At 38.0% G+C, this 21,674-nt stretch overlaps 1 protein-coding gene across 7 annotated transcripts in view; it reads right to left on the bottom strand.

The window, feature by feature from the left end:
- Bclaf3 (BCLAF1 and THRAP3 family member 3) overlaps nt 1-21,674 on the bottom strand; it is a 60,476-nt gene that overhangs the window by 29,568 nt on the left and 9,234 nt on the right. For 6 of the 7 annotated variants that reach the window (XM_055615752.1, XM_055615750.1, XM_055615747.1 and 3 more), the window contains 7 exons: nt 14,844-14,920; nt 10,790-11,359; nt 9,391-10,041; nt 7,886-8,061; nt 5,410-5,521; nt 4,474-4,537; nt 2,843-2,958 (listed from right to left, as the gene is read on the bottom strand). In XM_055615752.1, coding sequence (XP_055471727.1) covers nt 2,843-2,958; nt 4,474-4,537; nt 5,410-5,521; nt 7,886-8,061; nt 9,391-10,041; nt 10,790-11,359; nt 14,844-14,884 — 1,730 coding nt within the window. In that variant the 5' untranslated portion in view covers nt 14,885-14,920. Of the gene's footprint in view, nt 1-2,842; nt 2,959-4,473; nt 4,538-5,409; nt 5,522-7,885; nt 8,062-9,390; nt 10,042-10,789; nt 11,360-14,843; nt 14,921-16,549; nt 16,639-21,674 lie in introns of all 7 variants that reach the window. The other variant, XM_055615748.1, reaches the window with a different exon arrangement.

Below are 21,674 nucleotides of genomic sequence, written 5' to 3'. Positions count from 1 at the left end.
AAACCATACAATGGGAAAAAAAGACAACATCTCCATCAAATGGTGCTGGTCTAAGTGGATATCAACATGTAGAAAAATGCAAATAGATCCACATTTATCACCCTGCACAAAACTAAAGTCCAAGTGGATAAAAGACCTCAACAAAAACCAGTCACATTAGACCTCTTAGAAGAAAACGTGGAAAAGAGCCTTGAACTCATTGGCACGGGAGACAACTTCCTGAACAGAACACCAACAGCATGGGCTCTAAGATCAACAATCAATAAATGAGATCTCATGAAACTGAAAAGCTTCTGTAAAGCAAAGGACACCGTCATCAGAACAAAACGACAGCCTACAGACTGGGAAAGGATCTTCACCAACCCTATATCTGACAGAGGGCTACTATCCAGAATATATGAAGAACTCAAGAAGTTAAACAGCAACAATTCAAGTAATCCAATTAAAAAATAGGATACAGAGCCAAAGAGAGACTTCTCAATGGAGGAATATCAAATGGCAGAGAAACACTTAAAGAAAAGCTCAACATCCTTAGTCATAAGGGAAATGCAAATCAAAATGGCCCTGGTATCATTTTAAAAACAAAAAGCAAAAATAAATTCAAAAAGAACCCCAAAGTTATTGTTAAAGACATCAGACATTGCTGCTAAGAATGTAAAATCATGTAGTCATGTTGGAAAAAGGTTTGGCAATAAGCACCTAACTATCAATTCTACATGTAGGTATATACTTAATAAAAATGAAGACATGACCACACAAAAACTTGCACACAAATGTTCCCAGCACTATTTATTCACAATAACCAAAAAGTGGAAACAAATCAATAGTCCATCAACGGATAAATGAATAAAAGAACATGAGATACATCCGTACAATGGAGCATTATTTAGCCATGAAAGAAATCCATGCTGTAGCATGGCTAAACTTTCAATACATGCTACATGAAATAAGAAGTCACGTCACAAAAAGCCAAACATCATATCACCGCATTTATCTAAAATGTTGAGAATTGGCAATCCATAGAAACAAAATGTGTAACAGTGGTTGACGGAGGAGGGGAAAAGAAAAAAATGGTGGGGGTCATGTCACATCTGGGTACATTGTTTCCTTCTGGAGTGACAATATATTCTTGGGGGGTAAGTGGTTTGTACACAACTCTGTGAATATAGTAAAAACAACTCATTTGCTTACTTACAAAGGATGAATTTTATGGCAATGTATGGTAAAATTTTTAAAAATCCTCATGTTTCATGCTATAACACTGTCCTCAAAGCTAACATTAACAACCTTAATGCTAACCAGCTACATTTTATTAATTATGGTCACCCGTATGAAGTAAGCATAGTTCTGGTTCCTATTTCGCAGATGAGGAAACAGAGGCTAGTTAACCTATCCCAAGTCACTCACATAGCTAGGATTCTTAAGAGCTGAGCATCAAACCCAAGTAGAATGCCAGCATTCAAGCTGTAATCATCTCAAAGGGTAAAGATACTCCCTGGGGCATTTATGATGCAGTTAGCATTGTACATGTTGAAATATTCCTGTCTCTTGATACACTGTGTTTCTTCTAAAGCTCTCTAAGCCAAGAAAATCAAAATAGACATGTTGTCATTAAATACAGTGATACCATGCGTAAGCATATAATATTAGGAAATTGGTGACTTTCACCCAGCAAAGGACAAGAAGTTTACATTTTCCAGTTGTTTTATATGCAAAGCAGTTTCACTATCTTTTAATCAGTCCCAAACTTATTGTCAACATCAATTCTAGCTAAAACAAGCTCTATGAATTTTTATTAAGGTTAGTTAGGTTTTGAGTTGATTTAAGTCTAGTCAAATAATTGTTTTAAGAGTTGATATTAAGGGTTATGGAAAAACAATTAGCACTATCCTATTCATATTCCTATCCATATTCTTTTCAGGGATTCAAATTAAGGACTCTTGCCCAAACTAGAAATTCCGTCTCATTCTATTATTTCTCTTCATCATCTGGGTTCACATAGTTGTCATAGGCTCCACTAGTTCTCAGAATTAGAGGTACGAACTGAGGCCAATACAGATGACTAAAGACCCCTGGAAAGAGGTATGAGACTGAATACAGAAAAAATGATATGATCTCTTTGGTATGCATGACATAACTTCTGCTAAAATGACAGTGACTTTATTAAGTACAGATGCCCCTTTATAATAAACTGGTCTTATTACTACAGTATGGAGAGATTTCTAAAGATTCATAAATTTGTTGGCAGTTTGTAAAGTGGGCAGAGTCAGTAAAGATTCAAATTGAGGTCTCCCTCTGCTGTTTCTTTTCTTGTTAGTTTTAGTTTAGTTTTTGAGACAGGATCTCACTACACAGATCCACCTGTCTCTGCCTCCAGGGTGCTGAGGTTAAAGGCATATGCCAACACACCTGATGTCTTCCACCTGTTTTACTCCACCTACCTACTTCAGGGAACCAAGAATTCCCAAAGAGAACTGTACTGACCTCAAAAAATTTTGTACTCATTCAGACTAAGTCAGAACCTAAGGGCCCAAACATATTAGTTTCAATCTCCTTGAGCCAAACTGCTGGTCCTGGCTCTTACTAATATGAAAACAGCTGTTATACTCTTCTTTTCTAGATTAGAAGACCTTAAATATTTACACACTCCCTGGTTTTTGATGTTTAAATCAAGCTTCCTCCAATAACTTGTGAATAACTTAAAACATCTTAATAAACAGAAAATGGATCTAAATACTCAAATCCCCAGACTAAAGTTAATCACCCAAAAATGTAAAAACTGCTGAAACCAAAAGCCTCCTAATGGCTTCTAATAGCAGGAGAGTTTTCATTCACTGATTACCTCTCTGTAGGACTAGCCATGTGAAAAATGTTCTCATCTTCATTCTGTAACCGCTCTTTTCTCCTCCTTTCAATGTCATGTCGTAAGTCATTTGGATCTATTACTTTGACCAGAGTCTAAAGAATTTTGACAGAAGATAACGCATTCATATTACTGTTAGTTGCACAAAGACCACTTCTACAGGAAACTTAATTAAATTAAAAGTCCTTAATTATTTTATACTCATTCTGCTAATGGTAGTATAAACTGATACAATATTTTGAGACACAACTGACATTAGTCAGAAAAGTTCTTAATATTAACCAGAAATCCTACTTCTGGGATTGTATCCCAAAAAGGGGTTGCCTTTAAAAAAATATTTAAAATAACGAAGAGGAAACAACTTAAATGTAAAAATAATTTAGATGGAAGAAAAGGATGCAGCAAATTTGACAAATAAATCAAACAAAACTGTACAGACATTAAAATTAATAAATGCTATATGAGTCAATATGAAAAAATACTTACAAAAAAACCTTAAAACTAAATCTCAGTTATAAAATACCATGGGGGGGGGAATTTAGAACTTTTACATGAAAGAGACTTTATGGATTATTTTAAAAGCATACTGAACTACATCTGACAGACTTTAAAATGTACCACACCATACTGCAAGAATTAAGAATATTTTGTCTTCAAATTCCCTGTAAGTTGACTATAAAGATAATTATGAATTTTCTTAAAAAATCATTCAATAAACTAAGAAATCCGTATTAATAAAAACTTTATTTCATAAGTGAAAAACTACTTACAGTACATCAGAAATACATTAAAATCTTTTCACAAAAAAATATTCTCAAAGGAAAAAGTAACAATTCATCTAGAATTTGACATGCTTTTTAAGACTTCTCTTTCAACCTGGTTAGTCATGGCAGTCTTTATTATCAGTAAAGAATTAGAAGGTGGGAGTGGAGGTGTTGCGTAGGAACACATTCAATGATAATGAAGAAATTAGCATCATTTTCATTATTTTGCTAGTTTTTATTCCACTGAATCTTTCGTAAGTTCTATAGCAAATAGACAGGCAGCACCAAATGCCACAGTTCCCTTGCATTTCTTATACATGTTCCACAGGCTAGATTTAGAAAAATAGCTGTCAATCATACTTTCTATAAGCTTCACACACTGAGGAGTTTGGGGATCAATATTAAGTGTCACCTGTAAATCAACTTTTCAAAGTTGTTATCCTTAATAACTGTGCCTCTCAAAGAAAATTTTTGGGCGCTGGAGAGATAGCTCAGTGGTTAAGATCACTGACTGCTCTTCCAGAGGTCCTGAGTTCAATTCCCAGCAACCACATGGTGGCTCACAACCATCTATAATGGAATCTGTTGCCCTCTTCTGGCATGCAGGTGTACATGCAGTCAGAACACTCATACATGTAAAATAAATATAGCTTTTAAAAAAAGAAAAATTTTGTCATTTTTTGGTATTCTCATTCTATCCTGGACTGTAATCAGTCACTTGAACAGCTTTTATAATTTTAGATTCCTGAATGTTAGCTTTTCTTCATACATCCTTCACTCTTTCTCTGGACCCCATTACAAATCCTTTTTCCTGATATTATACCAATGATAACTGTATTCACTTACCTTATCTGGTGCATATGCCGTAGTCTGTTTATTCTGAAGATCAGCCAAAGACACATCTATTCTCCTAAAATAATAAAGGCATATAATTAAATAATTATGATAATTATGTTATGCACTGACACCTTGATTCTTTTATTACAGAACAGAATTTAAAATAAAACCAGTAGGTAGGTCTTAGAGAAAGCAAAAGAAACCTGTCAGGTAGCAGGTTTCTTTTTATTTCTTTCTTTTTAAGATAGGGTCTTTCTAATGTAGCCCTGGCTATTTTGAAACTCACTGCCTGACTCAAATTCAGGTATCTGCCTGACCCCGTGACTCAAGTGTTGGGACTGAAGTCATGTGCTCCTATGCCCAGATATGCTTTTCACTTACATGGCAGTCTACAGGCAACACATATCCTATGGACCACATTATAGGGAAATTTTGGTGGTTTTCTAATCAGTGGTAAGTGTGACCTCCAAGTCTTATCTTGGTGATACACATTATAACATTGATTCAACTCAGCAGTCTAGACAGGGTGCACCACCTGCTTGTACAAATGACAGACAGCAGAAGGCATGCTTGCATCCTCAGACCTCAGAAGGATCATTTGTGACCACTTGAAGTAATCTCTTCTGATTTCAATGGCTTGACATCATCCAGTGTTACCGTCAGTAGGCAAATGCTATAGACACAGCACAATCAAAGTTGGGTAGGTCAATATTTTCAAAGGCCCACACATTCAAACAATGTTAAGACCATGACTTTAATGCAACCTACTTCGTCCATGTGTACTAGTCCAGCAGATGCTTAGATTACACTTGTTTTTATGTACAAAGTGCACTCCTAGAGTCTATACCAAGCTTAGAAAAGCAAGCTCAGAAACCTGGACCTTTCCCTATCTATTATGAGGTTTATTCTCATGAAACAAGTGAAAAGACAGTATTTAGTTATTACCTGTGAAATTCTGGATCTAAATTTGAATTCATTTGGTTGAAATTGGCATCATGTCTGTTTATTCTTGAGAAACGCTCATGAAGAGTCATTTCAGATGGTATGAAATTACTTTCTGGAAAAGAAAGCAAATAATTCCATGTCAATGTGAAACTCATTGCCCTTAAAAGATTCTATATCCAAGCATGTGGGAAGCCAGAGGAAAGCCGATTTCTGTGAGTTCATGGCCAGCCTGGTCTGCAGAGCAAGTCTAGGACAGGTAAGATTATACAAGAGAAAGAGAAAAGCCAAAACCAAAACCAAAAGGGGGGAGGGGCATAAGTCTTTCTGAATGAGGATTGATCATCTTAGCCAGGGTCCTCCTTCTTGATTAGCTTCTTTAAGTTTACAGATTTTAGTATGATTGTCCTATATTATATGTCTAATATCCACTTATAACTGAGTATATGCCATGTGTGTCTTTCTGCTTCTGGGATACCTCACTCAGGATGATCTTTTCTAGTTCCCACCACTTGCCTGCAAATTTCATGATTTTCTTGTTTTTAATTGCTTAGTATTTCACTGTGTAAATGTACCACAATTTCTATATCCATTCCTCAACTGAGGGACTTCTGAGTTGTTTCCAACTTCTGGCTATTACAAATAAAGCTTCTACAAACATGGTTGAGCAAATGTCCTTGTTTTATAATTGAGCATCTTTTGGATATTTGCCTAGGAGTGGTACAGCGGGATCTTGAGGTAGCACTATTCCTAACTGTCTGAGAAAGCACCAGGTTGATTTCCAAAGTAGTTGTACCAGTTTACATTCCCACCAGCAATGGAGGAGGGCTCCCCTTTCTCCACATCCTCTCTAGCATGTGTTCTCGAGTTTTTGATCTTAGCCATTCTGGTGGGTGTAAGATGAAATCTCAGGGTCTTTTTGATTTGCGTTTCCCTGATAGCTAAGGATGTTGAGCATTTCTTTAAGTGTTTCTCTGCCAAACAAGGATTTTTAAAAACCTGACTTATGAATTCAATGATTTTCTTCCTATCTGCCATGTTTGCTTTCTTGTCTAGAAGAGGGACATTGTCAAAGTGAGAATGATTCTTCTCCACGGTAAGGCCATACTCTACTTAGAAAATTAAGACAATACAATTCAACAGTGAAAATAAAATCAACTAACAATTCAATCAAAATAATCTCTGAACAAATATTGAAAAATATGTTTAAATGCCACAGAGTACTTTCAAACACCACTTTTATATTAACTTTAGTTCATAAAAACATTCTAAAATCAGCTATACTGAAGGCTCTTCATAGTACAGAAAGGAGAATACACTTAAACCATCAAAACGTTATGCAAGCAATCTTCTCTCCTAATTACTAGTCCTGTTTTGGGACACCCTCCTGCTTTTCTGTAATACTACCATACTTTGTGAAAACTATACTCTTTGGATAAAAAAAAAGGGGGGTTGGAGATGAGAGGGGAAACTGTTCCTGAAAAGCTGTATAACTTATTTTTTATTCATATCTAAACTCAAGTTTTAGGGGATCAAACTCAGGGCCATGTCCAGTCTAAGAAAAAGAGCTTTAATACTGAGCCCCAAAAGACCGGGTTCAAAAAATATAGATGCCTTCACCTAAGGGATAGAAGAGAAAATAATTATTGTTTAAAGTATTTTAATTGTGCATATGAATGTCCTGCCTGTATGTGTATCTATGCACCATGTGTGTGACTTGTGCCCAAAGATTCCAAAATAGTTCTAGAACTGGAGTTACAGAAGTCTGTAAGCCGCCTTGTGGGTACTGGGAACCAAATGGGGGGCCTCTTCAAGAACAGCCAGTACTCGAACTGCTGAAGCATCTCTTCAGCCACAATAATTATTTTTTAAATGTTTCATTACGGTAAAGACTGAAGAAAATAAAAATTTTACATTCTTGAAAACCTTTCTTATAGTATCTATACTATATGTAGTATTACTAGGAAAAGTTGTTTTTCCAATTAATGGAAACTCATCAAAAGCAAAATTTTAATGAAAATCTTTAAAATGCTCATTAACTCTTCAATGTCATTGAGAATGTAATCCTCTATTGATCATGCAGGAACAATCTTATAGCACAGAGACCTAGAAAGGCCCTGGGGAAGGGTTGACAATATCACATAATAGCCTAGACTTTTACACTCTGGGATCCAAACCTGTTTTTGTTGCTTCGTCCTCCTTTGTTAGCCTTTCAATATGCCTGTCATTTAAAGCAGTCTGATCATTTTCTAACTAATGATTTGAAATCTATTACCACTTGATTCAGAAATTTATTGAAAATACATAAAAATAACTATACTTGAGTGACTATATGGTTCTCCAATAGATTTCCTAATTTATGACTTACTTAAAATGAAATATTAATTACAATCAAATGTCATCAAAGGCATTTCTATCTTATGAAAAGTTAGTATATTATTTTTGTGTTATCCTTAATGTTTTTGTAAAATATACCAACCTTTAACTTCATGGATTATTGCTATGATTTCTTGAGCAAATTCTTCTGTAGGTTTGTTTTCAGGATTCTGAGTTGAGTCAAGATGTTGAAATACTGGATGAAAATTGTCACTTTTTTTGCCAACTGCAACCAAATCATGTGATATCTGTCTCTCTGCAGAATATCTAGAAGTAGACCTGAAATAATTTGAAATGTTTAATTTGAAACTATTTTGCTAAGGATGGAATTTGTTAAAATTAAGATAGCTAAACATTAAAAAGATATTTATTTATTCTGTCATAATTTAGGCACTAAATTACATGTTATAAAACCAATAAGCCATGAGTAGAAGATAAGTACAGATGAATGGTTCTGAGTTCTTTTCAAATCCCAATTCTAAGTTAATTTTTATCTTCAAACTCACAAGGCATTAAAGTTACCTAATATAAAAAAAAAAAATCAAGACTATTTTCTACTTCAATATTGTCAAAACACTATAATCAGCCACTCTGAGACACTACTGTATTTTAAAAGCCTTAATCAAACCTAAAAACCTGACTATAAAAATTCTGTCTCAGCATTAAGTAATGAGAAGCTTAGAATAATTTTTTGAAACTAAGTATGTTAAGAAATTTAACTTTGGACCAGCAAGATGGTTCAGCGTGCTTCCATGCAAGCTTAGTCCCTAAATCCATGGTGGAAAAAGAGAAATAATTCCTCAAATTGTTCTCTGACCTCTACATGGCACATGTGCTCCAGCATTCACGCATTGTGCCTCATCCTGCCTTTATGCTGAAGAACAATCTAGTCAGTTAAATTCAGTTATGTCAAAATCATACTAAGAATCACATCAAGTCATTTGTCTCCTGGGATCCCAAGAAGACATGAGGATTTGGGTTCCATTTCATCTCTCAAACCTAACTTTTCTCCTGTATAGAATAAGGACCTGCTAAGATCCTTTCTGTGAATGTCAAAAGCAGCAAGGAACATCCTGAGAAGCTATATAAAAAACAGGTGCTGGCATGGTGTGGTGTCTCATGTCTTTAATCCCAGCACTCAGGAGGCAAAGGAGGATGGGTCTTTGTGAATTTGAAGACAGCCTGGTCTATACAGTGAGTTCCAGGACAGCCAGGGCTATGGAGCAAGATCCTGTCTCAAAAACAAAACAAAAAAAACAACCACAAAAAAAAAAAAACCAACAAAAAATAGAAGCTGAACTCTCCTTAGCTTATGTTTGTATTTTAAAAGACAAACACTGCCAGTATAAATACACATAACCACATAAACAGAAACAATCCTTTGAAATGTCCTATACTCAAGAATTATCTGGAGGTCAGATAAAGGAGCTGGAAGACAAAAGGTCACTACCTATTACTAACTACATCATCTTCATTATAGGACTTTGGAGGAAAACATTGGTGATCCTCTGAATACACAATATACATTAACCAACAGTACAAATTTCATCTTGGAAGATGCAAATTAAGATGGAAAAAACTATTAGCATTTCTTTAAAAAGCTAATACCTAAATGTGTCCATCTTGTTCATGTCTACTTTAACAGTAAGTGATTTCTTCTTGACAAATGAATAGCGTTTCTCTTCAGGTTTTGGGCTTGTACCAAGTTGTTTACTAGAAGAGGCATTCTCTTTTCTACAATCTTCTTTATTTATTTTTTTCTTCCAATTGTCATTGCAAGGCCCCACATCAGCCTCCTTTTTATTTGTTTTAGTAGAGAAAACACAATCTTTCTTGTACAGTTGAAAAGGTCCACTGATTTGCTCATTCTTGGTCTCTTTTCCTCTTGTAGTACTGAAACACTCTGACTCTCTATTTCCAGGGACTCTTAGAAAATTGTACTTTCTGTCTTCTTCATTCAAGTATTTCTGAAATCTCCCATCAGGAAAGCCCTGCTCACCATCTGAGAGCTTATGATGTTTGTGACGGTAGTCATAGGACACTCTGGTTGCTGAACTTATCTCTGAGTATTCTCTCTCAGTGTATCTGTGACTTTGGGCTCCAAAGCTCCACTCTTCTTCCTTCTCTTGGAAAGGTAGAAAGGAATGCTCAGGTTTCCACTTTGGGATTCTGGCTGGTTCTCTATTTTCATACCTTGCTGCATTTATAGGTCTTTTTGATGCGTAGCCATACTTTCTGAAATCATGATTCTCAGGATACCTGTGTTGACATAAAAAAGTTTACTTTTGCAATACGTAAAAATAAAAATGCTTATATGCAGACTACTGAGCAATCTGGCCTTAAAATGCAGCATGCAAATGGCAAGACAACTTATAGGACCTATGCCAACTCATAGAGGCACACGAAAGTTAAAAATAAGACCTAACAGACTAGGATCAGAAGGAAGAAAAAGAAACCCTCCCCTACCAGTGGACTTGGGGAGGGAAGTGTGTGGAGAACGGGGAGGAAGGGAGGGATTGGGAGGGGAGGAGGGAGGGAACTAGAGGGGGGATACAAAGTAAATAAAGTATAATTAAAAATAAAAAAATTAAAAGAAAAGAAATGAAAAAAAAAGTAACATCTTTTAAAAACATTCTCACAGCCGAATGTGGTGAATCCCAGCACTCAGGAAGGCAGAGGCAGGCAAATCTCACTGAGTTTGAGGTCAGCCTCATCTATAAAGCGAATCCAGGACAGCCAAGGTTACACACTGAAACCCTGTCTCAGTGTGGAGAGATGGCTCAGCCGTTAAAGGCTAGGCTCACAACCAAAAATGTAAGAAACCCTGTCTCAGAGAGAGAGAGAGAGAGAGAGAAAGAAAAACACACATTCTAGCTGCCCACATACATTATTTAAGAAATATTTTATCATTTGAGACAAAAAAAATGACATTCAACATAAAAGTAACAAACTTTTTTACTTGAGGCTTTATGCCAAATTCCCCAAGCTTAATGATGATTTCCTGTACCTCTTTTGAAAAGTGTTCCTTGTGTCAAAGTCTTCTGAGGCTCTTCTGGGTGACTGAGGGTAGCTTTCTTCTTGTGCCCTGTGGTGTCTCAATTCATCTTCATGCCATTTCTCTTCAAATCTAAAGGAATCTGCCAGTGACATCTGAGGTGGCTTCCCTCCTCTCCCACTTCCTCTATCTCTATGCTCAACAGGAATATACCTTCCTTGCATTTGGGGAGGATAACAATCCCTTTTGTGCTCTGTGTAGGTTGTTGCACTCTCTGAGTATGTGGGTATATACTGAGATCTTCTGTCATCGTCCCCTCTTCCAGGGAAATATTCTTGGTGAGGCTTATACGTGTCAAATTTTTCAACAGGCTTTACATTTGGGGAAGGTGATCTATTTTCATAAGACCGATAATATGAATTCACACGAGGGGGAATCCTTGATTTATTCTGTCCATGTTTCTCATCATACATTCTCCAAGTAAAGGGTCTTTTTGCATCATTTCTATATTCAGGGTCATAGTGCCCATGGAAATGTCTTTCCTCATAGTATTCAAAATTTCTAGACTGTGGTGATAATGACCTATGTAAACAAGCATAGAGAAGTTTAGTTCACTTTGTGACAATCAACTGTTTTAGTGTGACATACCTAAAACACTGACCATTCCTAAAATTCCACTACCATCCCACTCAAGGTAAATCTAGGCAATTAAAATTGTCTATTGGGGTGAGGGAGACGGGTTAATGATTCTTTTGTCCTACCTGCCAATCATACTCTTTTCATACAAAATAATGTATTCAATCAATATATCAAAATGGGTTTAAATATACATGTCGTATTGCAGAGGAGAACAGGGTTCAGGTAGAAAGCGGAATCTTTTTTGAGAGACTACTAATAGCCAGTTCTAGCAAAAGTCGATGTAGTGACTTCAAAGGGCCAATCAGGAAAAACTTACATCACATTCAATAGCCAAGTGAGTAAGAAGCATGAGTGAAATAAAAAAATGTGCAGAAGAGTGTCAAGAAAGCTGAACTTGACCTCTGAAATTACAGTCTAACACAATGATGGTACAATTTAAACTCACACCCAGAAATGTTTCTATAGTTTTTCCAACTGATTGTTCTTTCCCTCAAGGCTATACCAAAGAAACAGCTTATCATGTAGCATGGGAAAAGGAATCACTTTTCTTCCACACATTTAAAAAAAACTGGGTGCTGTGGTTTGTGGCTCATGCCTGTAATACCAGTACTCGAGGAGGCAAAGGCAGGCAGATATCTAAGTTCCAGGACAGCCTGATCTACAAAGTGAGTCCAAGACAGCCAAGGCCACACAGAGAAACCCTGTCTTGAAAAAACAAACAAACAAACAAAACCCCAAACAAACAAACAAAAAAACAAGTCCCCCTCTATAACCCAAGCTGCCCTTGACTAGTATCATCTCTGCTGACAAGGCTAACCTTATATTTAAAGCAATCTTTCTGCCTCTTCCTACATCATGCTGAGAATACAAGAGTGTACCAATATGCCTATCTCTCCATAAATACTTCTAGTATAAACTGATTTTTCTTTCCAAACTCTCCTCCCTTACACATCAACTGAAATATATGCTGTTCAAATAGCTTATACCTCTTGTCAAACTGTTTTAATGCACCTATAATGCTCTCTACGGGACAGTATTATAGCTCTTCTGTATCTATCTTCTGTGGTTCCTTTATTGTGTTCATGTGATTGCCAGCATGCAGACTTGTATTCCCATTGACAAGACTCCCATATTCATGGAAAATGTTGGAGGTTACTCAGCCTTAGAGACAAGGAAAGGACTGGACATGGTGTTTCACGCCTTTACTCCTGGTACTTCGGAGGCACGGGCAGGTAGATCTATGAGTTTTAATCCTAGTCTGTATATTAAATACCAGGTCAGCCAGTGAGACCCTGTCTCAAAACCAAACAAGCAAGCAAAGAAAAAAAAAAAAGAAAGAAAGAAAAAAGAAGACGAAAAAGAGGGGTGGGAGGAGGTGCCATTTCTCTTCAAATCTAAAGGAATCTGCCAGTGACATCTGAGGTGGCTTCCTTCCTCTCCCACTTCCTCTATCTCTATGCTCATCAGGAATATACCTTCCTTGCATTTGGGGAGGATAACAATCCCTTTTGTGCTCTCAATAAAATTTACCTTTGCATCCGAATGAGAACCTTTTCCCCACCTGTTAACTTTTCATCTCCTCCTTTAGGGCTTAATGTGTCCAAATCAGTAGGAAAGGTGTTCCCTGACAATTTTTTACTTTACCTGTTCTAAGAAGCTTCTAAAGAATTGGGGCAATCATGAATCTTTTCCCCTCCAGGGGCAAACCTGTGTCATCCACAAAAGAAAGGAGACACTCCTATCTTTTCCAGTACTCATTAGGACATTTACATTGGACTTGGCAATATTGTCTTTCTGAGTCACCAAGCTAGACATACTGGTAAATATTACCAACCAGAAACAGAAACTCTGCCATCCAGATGGCTATATCTCATCAAGGAGGGAAAGCAACTACAGCCTCTGAGGAATTCCTGAATATTTCATCTCTTTTCACTGCTAAGCAGAGAACTTGGCAGCCAGAGGCAGAGGTCTTCCAGATGGGACAAAATATTCAAGATTTAACTTTAGCCCTTAATTCACATTTAAAACTGCTCTTACATTGTTTTATGTCTTACTGTCTAATGCTTCCTTCTCCTAGAAAAAGTTGTTACAATGGTTGTTAACATTTCCAATTCTCCTAAAGTTTTCTTAGGAGACAATTCTCTATCTCTAGAGTTTAGCATGCCTTATGAGTAGAGGCACTGACAACTTTGGTTCCCCAGGAAACAGCCTTGGAAACAGAGATAAGGTCTCCCTCTGGAATAGAGGGCTTATTTGTTTGCTGCCCATGATAATAAGATAATGCCTACTCCAAGTGATTCAAGTTCCTCAGCTGTGTCATAACCCTAGAACCTGTGACTGTTTTGCATCATCTATCCAGCCAGCCACTCTGAAGTGCTGGCCCTCAGGGGATCTTAGAAGGGAGAAAGAATATTTCTGATATGGGAGTATTTTGTGGCAAACTAGTATGTTGGATTATATCAAATCCTTTATAGCTCCTAACAACCAACCCTGGAGAAGGAATCAGAAGGAATCACCAGAGCCTCACTAAAAGAAGAATAAAATATAACGATCTTTGTTATTTTGTTATAGTCATTTCTATCTTTACATTCTCTTTTTGAAATTTCTCCCAAATACATGATTTTGCGACATTTATAAACTGAAAACTAAAGTAGGATCAGTGATTCACTATATTATCAGAACAAGCACATTGGCTAAGCTTTATTAATATAAAAAACATGGTTTATCTTTTGTGTAAATAATAATGGTCCTTTAGGTCAGTCCAAAAAGTTACTGGTTGCAAAGCAGAATTATTCTCTCCCTACAGATACAGAGTGCTTTGCCCCCGACAGAAACCCAACACTTTCCCCACTGTATCAAAGTTGCCTACGATGACGCTCTCCCCACCCAGTCTGTGTGCTTGCTGAGGCCATGGAAAATGACGTACTTGTCCATGTAGTCCCAGAACTTGGGACTGATGTACAATAAACTGGTTGAACTATTCCAATCTAATTACACATACTCTAGGACTGATACTACCTACCAGAGGAAGAAATGAAAGTTGAACTGTAATTGAGCTATTCAAAACCACTATTCTGCCAAGGTAGGAAACACTTTATTTTCTGACTAAATTTCTTGAAGCACATTATGAAAAACTAATCATGCACTAAAGAGATGTAAACCTCTTACTAGGTTAAAAACAAAATTATCCTCCTCAAGGACATTTCTCATTCTAGTTGTGGTCACTGCATTCCTTTTTATTATAAAGTAATTCCAGCTAACAGCCCCAATTAAACAAATTCATCAACTCTCCAAATCTAGAAATACTACCACTACCATGATCAATTGTCTGTGAACAGCCAGATCCAGTAAGCTTATTAAAATGGAACCTTGAGCATTAATGGTGATTTTTAAATCCAAGAACTATGTGAAGCGTGGAACTCCTCACCTTTGTTTCCATCTGGGGGATCTGGATCGTGACCGTGCCATCCTTCAGCATATGAGCCACCTGATTCACTTTTTATACTGTAAGGAAATACAGCATTAGGAAGTTTGTTTTTAAAAAGGACAGCAGTATGCTTTAAAAACCTGGTGGTTGCTAAGAGAGTCTTCTGTGCATATATTTCCTGATCTACAACACAGAGATAAGAATACCCACCTTACTAAAATACTGTCAAAATAAAATGAATTAAATCAAGGATAAGCAAATGTTTTCTGTAAAGGACTACACTTGAAACTATTCTACATGTCCTACAACATGAGGTCTGAATCAAATCTATTCCTCCTGTTTTATTAAAAACAAGACTCTGCAGTGGTAGCACATCCCTTTAATTTCAGTACTTGGGAGGCAGAAGCAGAGGGACTCTGTTAAGATCAAGGCCACCCTGCTCTACAGAGTTCCAAGATACCCAGGACAATAACCCTGTCTTGAAAAAAACAAACACAAAAACAATCTCTTAAAATGTAAAAATGTAACTGTACATTACATAATCACAGTACTTGGGAAGATGAGACAAATAGAATCCTGAATTTGAAGCCAGCCTGGGCTATGTACCAGTTTTGAGACCAGCTTGGGTTACACAATAAGACCATGCTTAGAAAAAAAAAAAGTTCAAAAACATGGTTAGACCATTTTGAGATGTGCTATAAATATAAAACACACATCAGCTTTCAAAGATTTGGCCCAAACAAAAGGATGTAAAGTACTTCATCAATCTATTTTACTACTGATCATATGTTAAAATGATTTTTTTGGTATACTGGATTAAATGTACTATTAAAATGTTTCCAAAATTTTGAAATTGATAGGATCAGGAATTCAAGGGTATCCTATACTTCATATCATGTTCAAGGCTAGTCTGGGATGCATGAGACTCTGTCTCAAAACAAAATTCAAAACAAAGCAAAAGAAAATAATATTCTGGTTTGCTTCTCTGTGGCTGTGACAAAACACTGACCAAAAGCAACTTGGAGTAGGGCACAATCTGTTTAAGTGTACAGGTTACAGTAGGAGAAAACTAGAACAGTTACTGAAGGAAACTAATGCAGAAGCTGAGCAAGAAGGCAAAACAGAAGGTGGGAACATCAAGAAATGCTGTTTACTGGCTTGCTCTCAGGCTCACCTTCAGATTCTCCCCTTTCTGGTTTCCTTCTATTATTTTTAGAGACCAAGTCTGACTATACAGCCCTTGCTGTCCTAAAACTCACTATATCTCTCCTTGAACTTGTAAAAGATCAACTTGCGTCTGCCCCCTAAGTGCTGGGATTAAACATGCCCAGTATGTTTGTCAATTTTCAGGTTTGTTTTTGTTTATAATCTTAGGTCACTTTCTCCTGAGACATGTACATAGTTCTAATTTTACTATCACAGCAATACTAAAAAAAAAAAAAAAAAAAAAAAAAAAAAAGCACACATACAAAACAAACAAACAGGAAAAAACTATTCCAGTCTGGTAACACCTCTGCAGCTGTGAAAACCCCACCCCACCCCTGTGAACATTTTATGCTGAAATCTAGAGCATGTACTGTAAGTCTGACTGTCCTGGAATTCCCTTTCTGCAGCATTTTCAAGGCAGCTTCATCTGAGCAGTGGAGATACTGAGGCTTCCAGTCTCTACCGCCGCCGCCACCACCACCACTTATCTATCTGCTCACCTTCTCTGCTTTGCAGGGCTTTCTTTACTCTTCTGTTTTCTGGTCAGGGACCTGCCCATGATTCAACATATGACTTGGGTACAAATTCACTGTCGGGTGAAAAGAGTTTTCCTAGAAGAATAGCGCTTTAAGAGACCGATAACACCCCCCCCCCCATCCTACACTGTGTCCTAAGGCATTCTGCTCTCCCTCCCAGTAAAGGTACCTGTTGAGGTAAAGTGACAGGAGAGTAACACTGAGGATATTTCATCTTGTTTGCCAGCATGGGTTTCAAAATCAATTTCATTATTGTGTGTATGTGTGTGGAAGTATGCTCGCTTAAAGTTTCTCTTGGGAGGGGATGACTCAGGGGTAGAATTAAGGTGTCTGCCTCTCTCACTTTCTACGGTAAGGTCTCTTATTACACTGGAGTGCACCTTTCTACCTTTTAAGCTAGACTGACTGGTCATTAAGATGCTAGAATCCAGGTCTTGGTTCCCTTTCTCCCATTTCTGGTTTTCCTAACAAGTATCATTAGGCCTGACTTTTATGTAGACAGCTCAGGATCTAAACCCTAGCAGTAATAAAATCTAAGACTTGCATCAGATAAGAATCATGTGGTGGAGGACTTTGCAGCCAGTCCTGAAGACACCTGATAAACCAGTGTCAGATGAAAGGGGAGGAGGTCCTCCCCAATCAGTGGACTTGGAAAGGGGCAGGGAGGAGATGAGGGAGGGAGGGTGGGATTGAGAGGGAATGAGGGAGCGGGATATAGCTGGGATACAGAATAAATAAAATGTAACTAATAATAAAAATTTTAAAAAAGAATCATGTGGTTTAACAATGTGTGGACAAAGAATCTTAGTTTCATTATATCATAAATATAATTTATATTTAACTCCTGTTTAGTAATCTGGCAAACTGATTGTGTTGCTCTGTCTCATGATCTTCATTACTGAGTATTTTGTTAAATTTAGAAAGAAAACACAATAGGAGGGAACTGGTAAGTGAGAGGCAGAAACAGACCTAAACACAGTTAAGAGCACAGAAAAAACATAGAAAGGGGCTGGGAAGTTGGCTTCGGGGTATGCGTTTGTAAACCCAGTGCCAAGAAAATTAACAGGCAGGTCACTAGCCTACTTGGCACAGTCCAGGCCAGTGAGAAACCACTTCAAAAACAAATGAGGCTGGAGAGGGATAGCTAAAATGCTTGCTGAGCAGCCAGGAAGACTTTTATTCAAAATCTCCAGCACTTGCATAAAAGCCAGGCATGACTGTGCAAGTCTGTAATCTCAGCAGTGGAGACAAGAGACAGAAAGATCCCAGGGGCTTGCTGACCAGTCTAGCTGGAATGACAGTCTCCAAGTTAAGTGAGAGACCTAGTCACAAAAAATAAGGTAAAGTAACTGGCCTCCACATGTACATGTGTACATGTTCCTATTTAGGGGTAAGGAAAGATTTTATAGCAGGCATAGTCATGTACAACTTAAGGCTTAGCTGTTGGGAGGCGGAGACAGAGTTCAAGGCTAGCCTGATGACAGAGTGAGTCTCAGGAGAGCAAGAGCTGCAAAAACAAAAAGACTTGATACAGTAAACAGGATTTTGTCCTTTGTTAAAATACAAAAGGAACAAACAAAGAACAAAACCAAAAGACCCTAATATTTTTTTTTTCCAAAACAGAAAAGAAAAAGTGAAAGACTAAACCAAAAAGGTTCAGAGTGTCACCAAAGGTCCAAGTTAAGCTGGAAAAGGCTTTCTAAGGAGGTGACTCCAGGTCAGAATATTTCAGTGTATACACGGCTGACTTGGTGGTGAGAAGAGCTACAGTAGTAAATATGGAGTGTGGTTGGCTTCTTGCTTTTCTCAGAAAAAGTCCTTGAATCATGGCATCAAATGAACTGTTCCAACACTTGGCTCACCTGGACCATAAAGTGCACTGTACTTTTTGACACAAATGGACAGAGGTATGGGTGGGGCTCAACTTTCTTCAAGAGAACTTCAGAATGTACTGCAAGAAAAATCCTTATTGGTGGAATAAAGTTCCGTATTTTAAGCTCAGAGACAGAGGGTTTTGCAAAGGGTTATCTACCAGCTGACAAAGATTCCTGACAGTATCAATGTATTATCCAACTAAACAAACGTAACTGGAAAAAAAGGAAGAAAGTTTTCCGGAAGATAAATTTCAACGCGGGACGTGAACAATTCAAGGTTGTTAACATTTTCAAGGACAGGGGCTGGAGAGATAGCTTAGCAATTAAAGAGCACTGTCTGCTCTTTCAGAGGAACTGGCTGCAACTCCCACACTCCCAACACCCATGTGGCTGCTCACAATTGTCTGTAACTCTAGTTCTGTGGGATCAGGCCTCCTCTTCTGGATTCATTATTCAGCATTGCACACAAGTGATACACAGACTCAAACCTTGCCAAAATACCCAGACATATAAAAATAAGATTTTCTCAAAGTTAGAATTCTTAAGGTTAAAAAATCACTGCAACAGTATGAAAAGAAAATCCAGGTATAAAAACCAGCAATGTTTTCAGACATTGCTGTTGATAATCTTTGGAAAACCTATGTATGTGCACATATTTGAAGACCAGAGGTCAACCTCAGGCATCCTTTAGCAGAATGAGTCTTCTTTACTACCTTTTAATTTTATTCTAGGTTTTGTCATTAAGCGGATTATTTAATTCTTTTCTGACATTTAGTTTGTCTTCTCTGCTTTCTCACAGAACAGTGGTTCTCAACTTTCCTAAAGCTGTGACTCTTTTCGTGCAGTTCCTCGTGTTGTGGGGATCCCCATTCAGAAAATTATTTCCTTGCTACTTCATAACTGTACTACTGGTACTGTCATGAGTCATACTGTAACCGTCTAACATGCAGGTTATTCAGTATGTGAGCCCTGTGGGGGATGGCACACACAGGTTGAAAACCACTGCCATCGGAAGTGCTTGACAAGGTAGGACAGATCCTTTGTTATCGTGTTCGGCTTTTATCTTAGTGTCTTTGTGATTATTAAATAGCAGGGTGCTCAGTATTTGTAGAAAGGAGGAGAAAACTTAAGGGTTGGTTTTGTATCTGACTTTGAAAAAAAAAAAATTCTTCCCACCCCTGGGATTCATCTGAGCTTGTTGAACATCGGTAATTCTTACATGGAATTGTGGCCAGACACAGCAGCACAGGTCTTTAATCAGAGCCCTCGGGAGGTTCGGGCAGGCATTTTCTCTGTGAGTTTGAGGCAAGCCTGGTTTACAAAGGAGCTCCAGGCCAGTCAGGGATAACCAGTCTCAAAAATCAAATGACAAAGGAAAAATAAAATAAAAAATCCTTTAATCCCAGCACTCAAAAGGCAGAGGCAGGATTGCTCTGGAGTTCAAGGCCAGCCTGTTTTATACAGTTCATTAATAGAAAAAAAAATTTTTTAAAGGCTATCCAAAAGCTACAGAATGAGACATTTCTCAAACAACCAAAATTAAATTTAAAATAAACATAGAACTATTTATTGTTCCCTGTGCCCAGCCAAGCACTTGTCTTGGAGATAGTACTAACCTAGCTCAAATACAAGTGAAATTTAGTTTTGGAAACACTGCAAGGGGACTCCGCACTGTCGGGGAAAGGGGTATGTGACTCCTCTGCAGTGAGAAAGAAACCTTAAGTTTCTAAAACCACCATAGGTGAGAGAGGGTTAGAAGGGTCACATGCAGCAGCACAGCTTCTACTAAGAACTCATTTGGAGTATGGTAGAGCAGCTTTCTGGTATATGCTCAAGAGTGATTTAGCTGGGTCATGAAGTAGAGCTATCCCAATTTTCTGAGAAACTGCCAGACCGATTTCCAAAGCGGGTTGGTGGTGGGGACTCCCCTATTCTGAGTAGGGAGAGGAGATGGGAGAAGGGGAGGGAAGGGGAGGGAAGGACCGGAAGGAGAGGAGGGAGGGGTCTACGATTGGAATGAAAAGTGAACTGAAAAAAACAAAACTTACTTGGACTCAACTAAAAAATGCCATGCAGAGCACTGCACAGGCACAAACACTGCTGTAAAATATCGGCTACCGCCATTACTGCTACCATCACTCCACTACCACCCAAGTGCTGAGATCCTGTGACAGTGGCCACCGAGGGGAAGGGGGAAAGCCCTGAACTGGGAGAAAAATGACAGAAAGAAAATGTGAAAGAGGAAAGAAATCAAAACCAAGACTTACCCTTCTTTCTGGAGAGTTGACTTTTCAGCCCTACCCCACCACACGCACACTCCACTCCAAACACCCACGCAAAGAAAAGAATTCGGGGGGGGAAGGGGGAAGAAAAGAAAAATAAATAAATAAAGGGCTCCAAAACAGAGGTGATGGCAGTTTGTCTCTCCTCTCTGCCAGTCACCTTCTCCAACCTTCAGCTGCGCTTGCACGCTTTTTTCTGCTTCTTTTGTTACCTTGTTTCCTTTTTGGGACCTGGTGATTGGGCCAGCCAGGTTTTTGGACCTCAGAATCCACCTGTTCACTTCTGCCTTAGCCCAGCAAGTAAATGATTTAAGCACCACCCCCGCACCACCTCCCCAGCAGCAAGATGACTCAGCAGTTCAGACTATGGTCTTGCAGAAGGCCCTGGTTTGATTCCCAGCTATAACTCCAGTTTCAGGGGAACAGATGCCCCCTTCTGGCATCCATGCAAACATGTACACACATAAAATAAAAACAAGTCTTAAAGAGAAATAATTTAAAAGGGGGGAAAATATCAAGAATGTATATTCACAACAAGCAAAGCAAAGCAAAATCCAAGCCAAATTAATCCAAATGCTTCACTATTAGTAAATGATTAAATGAAACCAGGTGTGGTGGTGCATGCCTTTCATCCCAGCACTCAGAAGGCAGAGGCAAGTAGATCTCTGGGATTTCCAGGCCAGCATAGTCAACAAAGTTAAATTCCAGGATAGTAAGGGCCGTTTTAAAGAGAAACCCCGTCTCAAAAAACTAAATAACTAAATTAAATATATAACACAAACATCATCTTTCTTGACTTCAGATGTCTCTTTTTCTCTACTTACCCTAAGAGTCTGTATCAAACTCCTTGTTTTCCCTAATCAGGGCATGCTGGTCCTCCTATTTCAATGGCCTTGGCTCAGTTTGCCCATGCTTTCCTGAATTGTTTGACCC

The sequence above is a fragment of the Psammomys obesus genome, unplaced genomic scaffold (assembly GCF_907164565.1).
Source record: "Psammomys obesus unplaced genomic scaffold, mPsaObe1.curated_primary_1811, whole genome shotgun sequence".
NCBI classification, from domain to species: Eukaryota; Metazoa; Chordata; class Mammalia; order Rodentia; family Muridae; genus Psammomys; species Psammomys obesus.
Note: the sequence above shows the minus strand (reverse complement) of the source record. Positions and strands in the feature narration are given on the sequence as shown.